Source organism: Nyctibius grandis, chromosome 14 (assembly GCF_013368605.1).
Source record: "Nyctibius grandis isolate bNycGra1 chromosome 14, bNycGra1.pri, whole genome shotgun sequence".
In the NCBI taxonomy this organism is placed as follows: Eukaryota; Metazoa; Chordata; class Aves; order Nyctibiiformes; family Nyctibiidae; genus Nyctibius; species Nyctibius grandis.
The window spans coordinates 15,092,943-15,108,251 of NC_090671.1; the positions used below are offsets into that span (position 1 = coordinate 15,092,943).

Sequence of the window (15,309 nt, forward strand, 5' to 3'; positions counted from 1 at the left end):
CCCGTGGCCTGGTGAGGCGGGAGGGCTGTGGCTGGAAGGGGGGGTCCTGGGGAGGGGCAGGGGAGCGATGCTGCGCTCTGCTTCTCCCGGGACCAAAGGTGCCCCAGATGGCAGCTGGGCCGGAGCTCTGGCAGCAGCGTGGTGGGGTCTCCGCAGTCCCCTCCCCTGGCAGGGAGCACAGAACGGCGCCGCAATGAAATGTTCATGAGGAGATGTATAATTCAGCATTTCATTAGCAGCACCTCACACATCGGCCTTGAGCAGAAGCGTCTGGGGGCGTTTATCACCATCAGGGCTGTCATGCCAAGGCCCTTCAATCAGAGCTGCCCGTGCCCACAGGCCTCGTGTGATGGAGGAGAGGGCTGGAGCCGGTGTCTGCTTCTGGGGCTTGTCTCAGTCCCTGGCAACAGCTTATCCCTTGCTGGGACATAGGCTGTAGGGTCAGTTAGGGCCATCACGCTGCCCAGACCTTCGGAGGTGGGCAGGGACCGTGGGTGTTGCACCCATGCGCTGATCGCTGCCCCCGACGCACCCCTGGGTGCGATTCGGCTCACACAGCCCCGGGCAGGAGCAGCCTCCAAAGCCAGCCGGGGCTCTGCGAGGAGAAACCCAGCCCCTCCTTGGCAGCTCCCAGTAGCATCTCCCCATCCACTGTCCCCACTCTTCCCCATGTGCCTGGACACACTGGCCACCCTGCCCGCGCTGCGGGGCTGTCCCTTCCCCGGGGGCTGCTGCTCACGCCCGCCTCTGCTCCCTCCCCAGACCATGCTGCTGGAGAGGGCCCGCGTCGCCCAGCAGCCCCACGGAGAGAGCAGCTTCAACGTCTTCGCCCTGCTGCTGGCGGGGCTGGATGCGGCACACAGGTGGGTACGGGCACCCCAACGCCGAGGGGCTCCCCTGGGATTTGCACCCAAGTTTGCTCCAGCAATGTGGTTTTTGAGAGCCCTCTGATAAGAAAGACATTGTGAGGATGATCCCATTAGTGATGCCGCAGGGATTTTTATACACTTACATATTAAGAGATTTTCTAGGAAATAGGGGCATTTTCTGGTGCTTTTTTTTTTGCCCCTTCACTGAAATTGGGTGGATCAAATGACACAGAGGCCCCTTTCCCTGCTCCCTTCTGGCTTTCCCCACAGGCTGCGTGTCCCCGGGCTGCCCCAGGCACAGGGTCCTGGCACGGCTGGTGCCGGCTCCGTCCCCGTGCGTGGGGCAGAGCCACGGGAGCTTTTCCTGATGGGGCCCCTCGGATGCGGCTGTAAAGGCAAAGGGTCTCTGTGGGGGTCAGAGATGCTCCCCAAGGAGAGGGCTGGGGGTCTGGGCGGTGCTGGGGCAGGAGGGAGCCTGGGTCTCATGTTCTGTAACTGCTTCCAGGACGATGCTGCACTTGCACCAGGCAGCTGAGAGCAACTCCTTTGGGATCCAGCCCTTCTCCAAGGTGGGCAGAAACAAGGGACGCTGCAGCCCTTCGCCACCCTCCGTTAGGGGACGTGTCGGGGTCCTCGGCTGCTGGGTGACTCGGGATGATGTTGCTGTACAGGGCGCATGGAGGGAGGGGGCAAATGTCGGGGTGTGAGGATGGGTCTGCCTGAAAAGCCTCCAGCCCCCTCTGACTACCCCCGGGGTAGACACTCCTGGAGGGGGAATTGTGTGGTGGTGTACAAGGAGAAACCGTACCTGGGCTGGCTCCTAACACAAGGCTCTTGAGGAGCCTGCTAGGGGCTTCTCCCACTCCTGTCCAGACTGTTCCTAGGGTCCCTTATTGTCTTTTCCTTGCTGGCCACAGTGTTTTCACACTCCCTTTTGCACCCCCCCTATGTGTATCCCTGTATCCCCCTGTCCCCAGAGCCCGGGATGCTCTGGCAGAGGCGGTGACGTTTCCCCTCCCATCTCTTTCTGCTGCAGCCTGAGGAGAAGCAGAGAGCGGCGGCGGCGTTCGCCCAGCTCCGGGCTGCCATGGGCACGCTGGGCATCACGGCGGAGGAGCAGGTGGCCATCTGGCGCGTCTTAGCCGGCATCTACCACCTGGGAGCCGCCGGCGCCTGCAAAGGTAAGGCAGCCTCTGCGTGCCTCGTACCTTGTCTCGGTGCCGGGGGTTAGGGGAGGGTGAGGAAGCAGGTCCCAGCGATGCTCGCCCGGAGGCGGTTGCTCGGGCGGTGGCTCCGAGCTCTGTGTGGGAGCTGGGCGATGCTGCGTGCTGGTGTCCTGCCCCGCGTGCGGACAGGACGGGGGCTGCCAGGCATCGCCTTGTGCCAGCCCTGGGGGAAGGAGCAGGCTGGGTAACTCATCTGGTGGCACGTTGTCCCCGACGACACTGCGAAGGGTCAGCATCAGGTAGCGATAATTTTATCACCCCTTGAGTGCCTCACGCAGTAACTGAATTATAACAGGGCGAGTCTGGATGAAGATTGTGTTTATAAAGGCTTTGTTAATACAGGCGTATAGGAATTGCCTTATCCCTTATAAATTATTTTAAGATGTGCTCTAACCCATTTTTGGGACAGCCACATTGATTTACACGCTTCAATTTACGAGAGCTGCATAAAGGCTGCTGTAAACTAAGCCATAGACATTTATAAATGTCTCTGCAACACGTCATAACACATCTTATGGTAATTTATGCCATTATTCATTTATTAATTATTTTAAAAGGATGAATGCTGTCGTTGCTTACAGCGAGTTCCCTTTCTCCTCCTCTCTGGTGTTCTCTTTCCCCGTCTCCATCTCCCCTAATGACCCTGCTGCGTGAGGCTGAAGTGTGGGATGAGGTTATTGGCAAAACACCAGAAAGTCCTTCTGCCTGGGGAGTTTTTTGGAGATGCGCCTCATTCGGAGTGACCAGCTCCGAGGCAGGTGAAGGGATGGGGACTGTGGTGGCCACGGAGGCTTTGCTGGCTGAGCTGAGCTCAAACTGCCTGAGCATCCCGCGAGTCACTGGAGGTGACTCCAGTGCTGCGTTCAGCAAATCTTGCCGTGGTTATTTCAGCATGAATAGGAATGCTAATAGCAGGCCCAGGGCTCGTGGCCTCGCAGGGGGCTTGGGTATGGCATTAACAACCAGAGCATGTCTCAGCATCGCTCACTCTCGTATTGATTCCCCCATCGGGCGTCAACAAAAGGGGAGAAATGAAAGGAAATATGGATAAAAAATGGATCAAAGCTGGATGGAGCGAAAGTCTCAGTGGGGGCGAGGACTCTTTTAATGTGGTTGAACCTGTCCCCTTGGAGCTGCCTCTTCCCTTCCCCTTTCATGCACTTTGAAGTCGTATATTCAAAATCCTCTCCTTGAAATCTCACCGAAGGGAGCCTCATCGCTGGCTTTTCACCAGCATTCAGGGGCGCAGCCAGGCTCTGCAGCCTCTGTCCCCGTGATGGCAGCCCCGGCACGTGCCGTGCTCCGGCTGCTTAAACGCACCTTTTTTCCCCTCTGCTGCTGGCAGGAATACAACAGGAGGGAATAACACCACCTCGCTCTGGCTGAGAGTGGAAAATACGGTTGCAGCTAGAAAAACACCAAGGAAAAAAGGTTGAATTTCAAAAGGCTGCTCTGCCCCGTTGCCTTTGAACCGTGTTAGAGCGGCTCAGCAGCCTGCCAGCCGAAGGCCAGCGGGGCATCCAGGCTCCCATTCACCCGAGTGCTTCCCATCCCCTTTGTGGCTGCAGAACCTTACGTATCTCCGTGTATTCATCCCCTCTGTAACCAGGAAGGAGGTGTCGGGCACAGCTGGGGGTCGGCATTCAGCTCGCTCCCACGCTGTCCCTTTTGCTGGCTGTTATAACAATAAAGCAGCCTGAACCCCTTGGGTGGAGGAAAACCTGAAGAGCAGCAGTGCAGGGGGAACTGGAGCTGCTGCTTGGGCCAGGGGGGCTCTGAGCCCCCCAAACCCTGCGGGGGTCGGCAGCGCCACGGCAGCATCCTGCATCCGCCGCCATCCCGCGTCGCTGCGCCGATGGGGCCGCTTCCCTGCACCACCATCCCCGAGGGCAGAGGGATGGGAGCGCCCAGGCACCCAGGGGGGATTTGGGGGTCTGGTAGGGGAGACCCCCAGCAAGTAGCAAGGGGTCAGTGCCTGAGCTGGCGGCGCAGCCCAGGCTGGGTCCCGCACAGCCCCACCGCGGCAGCGTCGCACCCGTGGGAGGCAGGAGATGAGCATCCCCGCTTCAAACCCAGGGAACCGAGGCAGCGAGGGGTTTGGGAGATGGGGCTGGAGCAGGAGGGGCTGAGCCCCGGGGTGCGTTTTGCCCTGCTGTGCCTCCCCGGGGTCTGCAGGCAGATGGGGCTGGTGGGAGCAGCAGGGTGAAACCCCCTGGAACACCCTCTTAGCTCTGTGAAAGGGGAAGTTTCCAGAAGGGCTGGAAGCCATTTAGCCAACCACGGTAACGGGGACGTCCACCAGCACCTGGCAGGACCTGATGGGCGTTAATGATGCAGCTTCCCGAGATGTCAGTCAGGAGGGGACTCGGGTGACTTATGAGCTGAGAAAAAAGCCTTAAACCCGCGTTATCGCTGCTGTTTTGCAGCCCCGGAGATGCAGTGACCTTTCCTTAATCGATGTGGGAATGACACTTTGTTCTTAGTTCCACCCCAGCTCAACGCTCAGGTTTTCCCTGATAGCTGCCTGTTGCTAAAAGCAGGGACCGGCGCATCCTCTGCTTGAGCTTTGCTTTACCTGATTCTGCAAGTTTCCTTTTCCCCAGGACGGTGCCTCTCTGCACCTCGTACAACCCGCAGGAGCAAGAGGTTTGTCCTGGGGAAGCCTGATGGCTTCATGGGATTGACCTAAACCGAGGTGACAGGGTCTGCAGGGACCATCCAGCCGCAGCCTCTGGGCACTGGGGGAAATCCTCAGGATTTCGTTGCCCCAGGCAAGAGGATTTAGGCAGAACAGCACGTCCTGCGCTCCCCGGGGCAGGGGGACCCCGCTTTGGAGCACAAACCAGGCAGAGCTCCAGTGTCTGCTGCCTGGGGCCGCAAAGCGAGGAGGTGCAGGGACTCAGAGGGAGAACCAGCGGGGTCTCGGGGGGCTGCGCCCCGGCGCGTCCCTGCTCGGCCTCGGAGCTGGTTGTCCCCCGTGTCCTGCCCGTGGTGGGGGGCTCAGAGCAGCCGCAGTCCTGGCTGAGCTCCTCGGGGGCGGCTCGGGGGTCCCTGCTGACATTGCCTCTCCTTCGTGGAGGTTTTTATGGTCGCCACCACGGCTCCCGGTCCGGGCGGGCTGTCTCCCCACACGCCGAGTTATGGCCCTATCTGTTCAGCGCTCTGACATCTTTATTGCAAACAGTCGGGGAAATGCAGCCAGAATGGCAGATTTCTTTAATCATGCTATTACAGAGCTCTTCCCTTTGTTATATATGGGCTTTAATATGTTGTACATCAGGCAGCGGGTCGACAGAAAATAGACTGGAGAATTTAGTGCAGGACAAATAAATTAAGCATTCAAGCCAGGACGAGCCTCCTCGCTCTCCCTGTCCCCTCCCAGGGTAATAAAGAGGAACAAATGGGCTTTTTTATTTGTCCCGTTAGCGGTGCAGATGTTTTAATGACAAAATAAGCAGAAGAAAAAGGACAGGCTGACAAGGTGTGCCCCATGCAGGCGGGGGGGCTCGGGAAGGCAGGTGGATGGGTACCAGCACGGGGCTGGGATGGGGGGCCAGCATCCAGCCCCTCCGGGCTTCCCTGCTGCTCCCCCCACTCCCTGAATTGAAATAAAAAATAGAAACGCAGCCGCTGCCCAGCACGCGAGTGAGACGTAGCTGGGGCTGGCCCTGTATTTCCCTACCGCTTCTCTTAAATATTAAATGGGCCCAAGTAATTACCTTTTAGGTGTTAAAGCTGGTGTGTTTTGCAGTGGTCACATTACACCCAGGAGGGCTGCGCGCTGTTGCTGCTGTTTATATTTTATGAAGTGTGAAGTGGTGCCTGCCCGGCACCGTGCGCTGCTCAGGCAGCGACGGTGGGGTTCTGTGGAGGTGTGGAACACGGAGCTGCTCCCCTCTGCTCGGAGCAGCGGGGTGTCTGCCCCCCGGGAGCAACGCCGGGCGCAAGGCTGGTTCCCCACTTGGAACTGCTCCGTTGGGAAGGGTTTGTACGGCAGCAGGCTGGGCTGAGCGGGGCCCCTCGCTCGTCCCGGGGCTGCTGGAGCGGCTGGTGTGGGATGCTGGAGTGGTCAGCATGGGATGCTGGAGCGGTCGGTGTGGGATGCTGGAGCTGTTGGTATGGGATGCTGGAGCTGTTGGAATGGGATGCTGGAGCAGTCGGTATGGGATGCTGGAGCTGTTGGTATGGGGTGCTGGAGCTGTTGGTATGGGGTGCTGGAGCTGTTGGTATGGGATGCTGGCTGGGGGACGCTGGCCGCCGGGGCAGGTCTCTGCAGCCCTGGCCCCCCAGCCCCTCCGCTCCCCGGCATATGGCAGCATGTGAGATCTTCTGTCTGACGGGGATCAGCCTCTGTCTGGCCAGCTCAGGGAAATCCAAGTGAAAACAAAATAAATCAAAGCCTGGATTGTTGAGGCGATTCCTCCGCTCCAGCACAGCCCTTGATGTCGGAGTCCTTCAGTCAGAATAAAAAATAGTGGGAAAAGATCAAAGGGGAAGGGAAAGCGGGGGATGAGGTGGGTGTGCTGTGAAGCAGCCCCCTGGCCCCAGGCAACAGGGCTTTTTGCTGCTTTGTGCATCGCCTTGGCCAGGAGCCGGGGACCCCGGTCCCCTGTGGGGCTGGCAGGGATGAGGCCATCTCCGTCCCGCTGCGTTCCTGAGCACACCAACTACCTCCCCAGCACCTTTCCTTCCTGGATTTGTAAAAGGATTCACCCTGCCGATCGCTTCCCTGTTGATTTTAATCGTTAAGCTGGAATTGCTGTTGCTGGATGAATGCTGTGTACCGGCTCCGCTTGCTGGCGGCGCTGGGGGCAGTGCTGCTGCCGGGGACAGCAGACATCGCCGGGGCTGGGGAAGGTGATCCGGGATTTCCAGGGATTGGTTCGTAATCCCATCAGCTTCCATCAACGCATCTGGTGGTTTGCTCCACTGAGGCTCTTGAAGTGCCCGGTGTTCCTGGGACGCAGCAGCCTGGGGACGCTGCGTGGTCGCCTGGTCCCTGACCTGCTCTGTGTCGCCTCAAAACCTCTCCTTGGAGCAGGTCTCTCCTCCGCCTGGTCTTGCTGGGCAGGTGGGATGCTCTGAGCACCTGGGGAGCACTATAGCAGGGAAAACAGGTTCAAAAGCATTGATTTGGCTGGAGCCCCTCTGCTCTGGAGACAGGCTGAGAGAGTTGGGGCTGTTCAGCCTGGAGAAGAGAAGGCTCCGGGGAGACCTTCCAGCACCTGAAGGGGCTACAGGAAAGCTGGAGAGGGGCTTTTTACAAGGGCAAGTAGTGACAGGATGAGGGGGAACGGTTTTAAACTGAAAGAGGGGAGATTGAGATGAGATCTTAGGAAGAAATTCTTTGCTGTGAGGGTGGTGAGAGCCTGGCCCAGGTTGCCCAGAGAAGCTGTGGCTGCCCCCTCCCTGGCAGTGTTCAAGGCCAGGTTGGATGGGGCTTGGAGCAACCTGGTCTGGTGGAAGGTGTCCCTGCCCATGGCAGGGGGTTGGAGCTGGATGGGCTTTAAGGTCCCTTCCAACCCAGACCAGTCTGGGATTCTGTGTTTTGAGGTCCTTAAAATTTTGAACTGTCTTCTGACCAAAAAAAACAAGGATGTGGGATGATTTACAGCCGCTCTGCATCCCCGTCTCAGCGAGGCGTCCAGGCGATGCTGGGGGCAGAGGCCCCCTCCCTGCCCCTGGCATGACTCCTGCCTGCTCTGCCCCAGCCACCTCGGTGCCCCAGGGGCATTTCCAGGCTGGGGTCCACAGTGCCATTGCCCCAGGGTCTGAAACCGCCTGCTAGGGATGCGAGGGGAGGCAGGACAGTGGGGTGCAGCGGTACAGCCCCTCGCCCCCCTCCCCATCCCGTGCTGCCAACAGCAGCCCTTTTGGGGTTTATTTGGGTTTGATTTGGAGGGGTTGCACGCAGGGGCTGGCTCTGCCTGACCCATTCGTGCCCCCCGCGTCCCCCTCCCCAGTTGGCAGGAAGCAGTTCATGAAGTTCGAGTGCGCGAGCAAGGCGGCGGAGGTGCTGGGCTGCGACCTGGAGGAGCTCACCACGGCCGTCTTCAAGCACCACCTGAAGCAGATCCTGGCGCAGGTGACGGCGCGTGGCAGCCGGCTGCCCCCGGCCGAGGAGAGCCCGGCAGGTACCGGGGTGCTGGTCCCTTTATTTATGGGGGATGGGGAGGTGCAGTGCTGGGTGCTGCTCTGGACTTTCAGGCGATGAGGTCCATATAAGTATATTCATATTAATGAAATCATTATGCTCTGTCACGCAGCTCCCCTCAGCTCTACTGCTGACCCTGCCGGTCACTCCTTAGGGACACCCAGAGATCAGGAGAATTCAGATAATGCCCCTGGCAGAGGAGGGATGTGGCTTAATGCTGTGAGAGCTCTCCCTGGAAAAGGGGGGGAAAACCCCAAACCAGGGTGGGCACCCTTCCCTGTGCCCACTGTAAACCTCCAATTAATACACGGATCTCGTTCACGGGGGTAGATCTAGCACAACTTTCAGGTCAGCCCCTTATTATTGCTTAAGTTATTCCGATAAAGGCAAGAACTTGCAGAACTGGCCTTGAACATGGCAGTGGTTTTATTTCTTAGATACACGTTAGGCAGGAGGGGCTAGAGGGGCGGAGGGCAGGCGGGTGGGCACGCACGGGCTGTGTGGCCGGAGCGGTGCCGTGCCCGGCCGAGGCTGGGGGCTGCACGGGGGGTCCTGCCCCGAAGGAGGGCATCCCCCTGGTCCTGGCTTGGCTCCACGTGGGCTGAACTCGGCTGGAAATAAATGACATGTCTTTGCCTCCTCCTCCTCTCTCTGCCTGTGCCAGGGCCGAAGATGACGGGTGTGGAGTGCGTGGAGGGGATGGCTTCGGGTCTCTACGAGGAGCTCTTTGCTGCGGTCGTCTCGCTGATCAACAGGTACGGAGCTGCCGGGTGCTGCTGGGGGTGTCTGGGGGCGACGGCTCCTTCTGGGGCTGCTGGGGAGGAGCCTGTGCTGGGGGCAGGCAACCGCTGCCTGCTGAAAGAGAGAAAATTATCTGAAAACCTCCATGGGGGAGAGCTGGCACTTGGGACCCTCCACAGGCTGTCGGCCCCGTGCGAGCTGGCACTGGGGACAAGGGGCCCCACGGAGCAGCAGTCTCTGTGCCTCCGGGGGCAGCACAGGCAGCCTGGCACGGGGACGGGGCAGCCTGGCATGGAGACAGGGCAGCACCATGGGCAGAGGTGCCGAGCAGCGGGGAGCAGGGCACCGCAGCCCCGAGAGGAGCAGCCCGGCTGCCTGTTAGTGATAGTTGTGACTTTGGAGACTGCAGTCAAGGTTACCAGTACGGGCAGAGCACTAAACCAGTCCCACAGCGAGCCCTGCAGATGTGTGGTAGGAGTCGCTTCGTGGTAAAAGCTTGATCACAGGAGAGGATGGAGGTGTCCAGAGTGAGAGGGTCTGGCATCTTCCTCTGCCCTGGGGGCTTGTCCTCACTCTGCTTATCTCCATCTGGAGAGCCGGGATGGGAAGGACATCCTCTGTGTCCTGATGTCCTCTTTCTCCGGGTGCTGTAAATCCAAAATGATCTATTTGGATAAATGGAATAATTTATCACCGGGGTGAGGATCAGGCCCCGAACCGTTCCGTTTCCTCGGTGCTGATGCACAACTCAGTCTGTTGAAGTCAGCAACCGCAGAAAAGCTGGTGCCCAAAAATACTCCGTGTTGTCGCTGCAGGTTTATTTTAACCTGCGGTTGAATATTTTTATTGTAATTCCTAGCAACCACCTTCCAAAGGGAGATTGCTGCTGGTGCTGTAAGGGCTGACAGAAGGGCAAAGTGTTGCTGATTCTCCTGGATAACAGCATTAACGCGGGATGTGTCCCGGGTCCCCTCTTCCCTTTAAAGGTAGCTTTGTTTTGCCCATCTCTATTTTGCACAGCAGCCCACTAAAGCCTATTAAACCACTGCAACAATGACCCAGGTGAAGAGGCACGCTGCAGCGCATCATGAAAATGCTGGTTCCTCACTGAGGTGATGGTGAACGTGAATCTTTTCAACTCTGGCTGCAGGAGGGGGCTGCTGTGAAATTCTGCAAGCAATCCATAAATACACTTTTGTTTCTTCATCCAACCCTGTGCTTTCACGGAGGTGCTGGTGTCCTTGGTGCCTTGCTGTCGAGGACAAACACATCTCCTTCCGTGTGGCCGAAGCAGCGGGGGGCTGCTGGGGAAGCAGCACAGCACGATGGCTGTGTCAGAAATGTGCACTGAAACCAACCTCAGGGGTTTCTCGGGGTCGGACTCCCCTGCTGTCCTTATCTGAAATACTGGAAATGGCTGCAAGCAACGTTTTAAGAAGTGAACAGCATCTCTGTTTCTCCCAAGAAGCCCCTTGATATCTGCTTCTCAGATCATGCATGGTCCGGGCTAGGGTTCCTCTTAGAGGTTTCCTCAGGAGCTGAACATTGGTGGCTTCTCCTGCAGGAACGCCGCAGGCAGCGCGGCAGCCAGGGCTTTGGACACTCACCTTGTCCTCAGTGCTGGTGTCATGCGCCAGTTTAGCCACTTTTCAAACCAACTGGTCCATCCAACTGAACACGTTTGGGTGAAGATGTAGTGCTTTACCTAACCAGAGCACCAGGATGGGGCCAGGCGTGGGAAGGGCGGCTCGTCCCACCCCGCCGGCCAGGTCAGGGGCAGCCCGTGCCCTGCGTCTCCATCCAGGCTGGGAGGAGACGCTGGCTTGAGTAGGTCACAGAAGAGGTGGGTGAAGCGTAAGGGAGAAGCAAACGAGCTGTGCCAGGAGGTGTGGGTCCTCCCTGACCGGAGACACGGGGAGACGGGGAGCGCTGGGCTGGTCGCTGCTGCGTGGGACGGTGCCCACCCAGGGACGTGCACGTCGGGGGGAGGAGGAGTGTCACCTCCAAGGCAGAGCTCAGATGTGGCCATGGGTAAACCCTGTGGTGTGTGTGACTCTTTCCCCAGGTCTTTCTCCTCCCAGCACCTCTCCATGGCCTCCATCGCGGTGGTGGACACTCCTGGCTTCCTCAACCCGCGGCACCAGCGGGGCGAGCGGGCGGCGACGTTCGAAGAGCTCTGCCACAACTACGTGCACGAGCGGCTGCAGGCCCTTTTCTACGAGAAAACCTTCGTCTCGGAGATGGAGCGGTACAGAGAGGTGAGAGGCGAGGGCTCAGCGCCTGGGGACGGGGCTGCTGTTGACCCAGCGGGTCCCCATGCCCTCCGTGGTGTGACCGAGTAACACTTCAGCAGCTTTAATGGCAGAGTGTGGCAGAAATGGGGGGTCTGTGTGGAGTGGGAGCCTTGAGCCAGGTCTCTCGTCCCCCCACTGCCCCGATCACGGATCCTCTTGGGTGTTTCTGACATGCCAGAGCTGCCTGGGCATCTCTTTGGGCAGGCTCGTTCCAGCTCAGGAGGCTTTGCGTCCTTCTGTTGGTGCAGCTGAGCTTTTCCTCAGGTGATGAATAATAGAGAATAGAAAGGAAAATGATAAATTATTGCAAAAATAAGCTGCTGGTAAATCTACAAGCAGAGAAGAGCTTATTAGGCTCGCAGGAGTTAGTTACTTTAATACCTCTAGCCCTGGGAAAATAGGTGAATTCCCATGGCTTAATAGTCACACGTCACTTGTGCCAAGCAAGTATATTTGTGCTCGTCGCTGGTGATGAATATGTCGTTACTGGCCGAGCTTGAAATGGCAGCGGGCTCATGACGGGCGGTCAGGAGCGGGTGCTGGAGCTGGGGTGAGCCCCGCAGCCAGGGATTCGCAGCCTGGAGCCCTCGCTTGAGGACGGGAAACAACGCCTGCAAGCTGCAAATTGAATAATTGATTGTTTTTTTTGCTGTTTTCTTGTTAAGTCCTCAGTTATTGTCATATCTGTGATTTATGCAGCTTGTCTGACATCCCCCGAGCGCTGCAGAAGCCCGTTGGGCACAGTGGTCCCGACAGCCCTGCCTGTGCCCCCGGTGTCATGGCACAGGCGTCGCCGGTGGCACTGGACCCCCGCACAGCCCGCACCGCCCTCCTCCCACCCCGCGCACACAGATCTCTTGGCTTTCAGCTGCCAGACCGTGACTGAAGCGAGCTTTTGAACAATGTTTTCCAGGAAAATGTTGAGGTGTCTTTTGATCTTCCAGAGCGCTCGCCACTGGCCACGCTGTCCGTCATCGACCTGAGCCCCTCCCAGGTAACCCGTCCCCGCGGCCGCGGTGGGAGCTGGCTGCTCTGGCCGTGCTTGGAGCATCCTTGTGCTCAGCGGAGGGAGGATCTCAGAGGCAGGGTGGGACCCTGCGGTGTGCTTTGCACAGAGCGGCCCGGGGTGCTGCAGGGGAGGGCAGAGCATCAGCCAGGACCTTTTTGGCTTTTGAAGATACAAGCACCCTTCCTGGGTGAGCCCTGTGCCCCGGGCACCCCTCCCAGCCTGGCTGCAGGGCTGGGGTGACTTGCCCCTCCGGGACACAGTGTGACCTCAGGGGTGATGTGCAGAGCTGGAGCAGACCAGGAGGGTTTCCTGACCCTGATCTGGCTGGTGTGGGGCAGGGGACGTGGTTGAGCAGAGGTGGTGGGAGCAGGCTGGCACGTCCATGGCTGGAGCCGGCTGCCGCAGCCCTCCTGCCCCGTCACCAAGGGCCGTCTCCCCTGGGCAGCCGCAGGTGCTGCCCGGCTGCCCGGGGGCCGATCGCAGGGGGCTGCTGTGGATCCTGGACGAGGAGGTGCTGATCCCAGGCTCTGGGGACGGCGCTGCCTTCGACCGCCTCTGCTCCTACTTCGCCACGAAGGGACCCGATGAGGAGGGTAGGTCCGGGTCAGCTCAGCTGCCCATCCATTGGCATCGCCATTTACCTTTGGAAATTTAAGAAACTGTGTAGCAAATTAAACTGCTCACCGGGCTTTTCTCCTCGGGCGCCTGCGGGTGCCCTTGCAGGGGCCGGCTGCCTGCGCCGGTGCGAGCAGGCGCTGCACTTCAAGGTCTCCCACCAGCTGGGCACGGACCCCGTGCGCTACGACCTCGCGGGCTGGGTCAGCAAAGCCAAGCTCAACCTCTCGGCGCAGAACGCCATCCAGGTGCTGCAGCAGTCCAAGGTGTAAGTGCGAGGGGGTGCCGGGGGTCCTCCCCGCGCCCCTGGGAATGGGTTGGGGTGACTCCTACCGTGTTGCTCCAGCTGGGGCTGGAGGTTGTAAACCTGCCCCAGCTCCCAGAGGTGGTTTGTGGAGGGGAAGGCGGAGGGTTGTGAGACATCCCAGTGGGGAGGAGAGGACCCACAGCCTGGCCGAGGTCAGCCAGGGTGGGCAATGGCCTTGGCACTGGCTGCAAGGGGTCCCTGCCTGTCCCCACACCTCCTGCCCAATGCTCAGCCCAGGGGACAGAGCTGATCCAGCCTCGGGTGGGTGAGGAGAGGACAGGATCTTGAGTGGATCCCGTCTGCGGGGCAGCGTGAGGCACCTGCCGACACCAGCGTTGTGTTGCTGGAGTCCAGCTCCGCCCGGGGGAAAAACTGCAAAGCCAGTAAAGTAAATTGGAATTGAAATGTAATCGAGCTGCTGCAGGTGCCTCCACGCATGGGATGATTTTAACCTTCTGCTTAAACACTCCCGGCTTGTTTTGTTTTGGGCTTCAGTTCAGGAGAGTTTTGACAGCGGTGAACAGCTCGGTGCCTGAAGCAGGGAGGAACAGAGCGGGTGGGGGTGTCCTGGCACCCCTACTCTGCTCCGTGGCAGCACCAGTGCCGAATTTGGGGTGCCGGGCACTGGGAAGCAGAGGTTCCCCACCACCCCGTCTCGTTGCTCGCCCCGACAGGGACGCCGTGAGGGAGCTGGTGGTGCCGCGGTCGCGGGCGCCGGTGCCCTGCCGCGCCGTGGCGGGGCTGGAGGGGGGCTCGCAGGCCGCCCTGCACCGCAACGGCTGCGTGAGGAAGACTTTCGCCAGCAGCTTCGCAGCCGTCGGGAGGTCGACGTGTGCTCAGCTCAAGCTGCAGGCGGTGAGTGCGGCACCGGGGGGCGGCTGCAGGTGGGGGTGTGGGCTCACCCCTCTGACCGAAGCTGCTGTTCCTCACGCACACATGAGCTTTGAGGGCTCTGGGGGTGACTCCTGTACCCACCCAGACCCCCGTCGGGGGCACGGGCAGCGTTTCCCACTGCCGCCACGTGCTGCCCCTTTGGCCTTGGCAGTGCTGGGTTAATGGTCGGACTCGATGATCTTAAAGGTCCTTTCCAACCAAAACGATTCTATAGTGATTCTGTGATTTGCCCCACGCTCCCCTCCATCCCCGCTGACCTCTGCTTGCCTGGCAGGACGCACTCACCAACCTGCTCCGACGGTCCCAGCTGCACTTTGTCCACTGCCTCGTCCCGGGACCGGGGGCAGAGGGAGCAGAGGGAGCAGTCCCTCGGCCCTCCGCGCCGCCCGACGCAGCCCCGCGGCTGGACGTGGCGACCCTGCGAGCCCAGCTGGAGGGGACCCAGCTCCTGGATGCCCTGCGCCTCCACCGCATCGGTACGCCCCGGCCCCGCCGCTGCCGTGTGCCGTGCCGGTGGCTCAGCCCTTCCACACTTCATCTGCCCCTCGCCAGCCCCTCTTCGCAAAGCCCCCGGGTTTTTATTGCTGCTTCTTGCAGGCGCTCCCAGCCCCTCTCCTGCCCACAGCCTGAGCACGGCGGCTGCAGCGCCGGTGGGGTCCCTCCGTGCTCCCCTTGGAGCGTCCCTGTGTCAGGCTGGACCTGCTGCACGGCACGAGGTGCTGGGATGGCAGCTGGCCACCTCAGGCACATCTCTGCTGCTTCTCCCTTCCCTCCCCGTGCCCTCCGCCAAGGGCAGCTCCCCTGGTCCCCACCGCCTGTGACACCTTTTGCTGCATGCAGGACGTGCCACCCTTCGCAGCAGCCCCCGCCGCGGTTCCCTCCCTGGCGTTTCGGTGCAAGCCGCGTGCCCCCGGGCTGGCACAGCCCCCAGCCACGTCCGTCTGTCCCCAGGGTACGTGGATCGCCTGCTCCTCACCCAGTTCCGAAGGCGCTTCCAGGTCCTGGCTCCAGACGTCATGAAGAAGTACACGTCTGCCTACGAGGTGCCGGACGAGAGCAAGGTGCGTGCCGGGCTGGCCTGGGGAGCGGGGCTGAGAGCCCCCCGTGGGGCTGTGCCAGAGCTTGTCCAGCCCTCCCCGACGTGGCCAGGGCTTGCTTTGCAACGAGGAGCCATTCCTGGAGCTTGCTGCAGGCAGCCCT

General features: G+C 60.1%; 1 protein-coding gene across 2 annotated transcripts in view; it reads left to right on the forward strand.

The window, feature by feature from the left end:
- Positions 1-15,309, forward strand: part of MYO18B (myosin XVIIIB) — a 56,969-nt gene that overhangs the window by 5,635 nt on the left and 36,025 nt on the right. For both annotated transcript variants that reach the window (XM_068412284.1, XM_068412285.1), the window contains exons 10-21: positions 763-863; positions 1,375-1,438; positions 1,906-2,050; positions 8,059-8,229; positions 8,914-9,004; positions 11,056-11,248; positions 12,198-12,278; positions 12,739-12,886; positions 13,017-13,176; positions 13,890-14,070; positions 14,384-14,585; positions 15,061-15,170. In XM_068412284.1, coding sequence (XP_068268385.1) covers positions 763-863; positions 1,375-1,438; positions 1,906-2,050; positions 8,059-8,229; positions 8,914-9,004; positions 11,056-11,248; positions 12,198-12,278; positions 12,739-12,886; positions 13,017-13,176; positions 13,890-14,070; positions 14,384-14,585; positions 15,061-15,170 — 1,647 coding nt within the window. The remainder of the gene's footprint in view (positions 1-762; positions 864-1,374; positions 1,439-1,905; positions 2,051-8,058; positions 8,230-8,913; positions 9,005-11,055; positions 11,249-12,197; positions 12,279-12,738; positions 12,887-13,016; positions 13,177-13,889; positions 14,071-14,383; positions 14,586-15,060; positions 15,171-15,309) is intronic.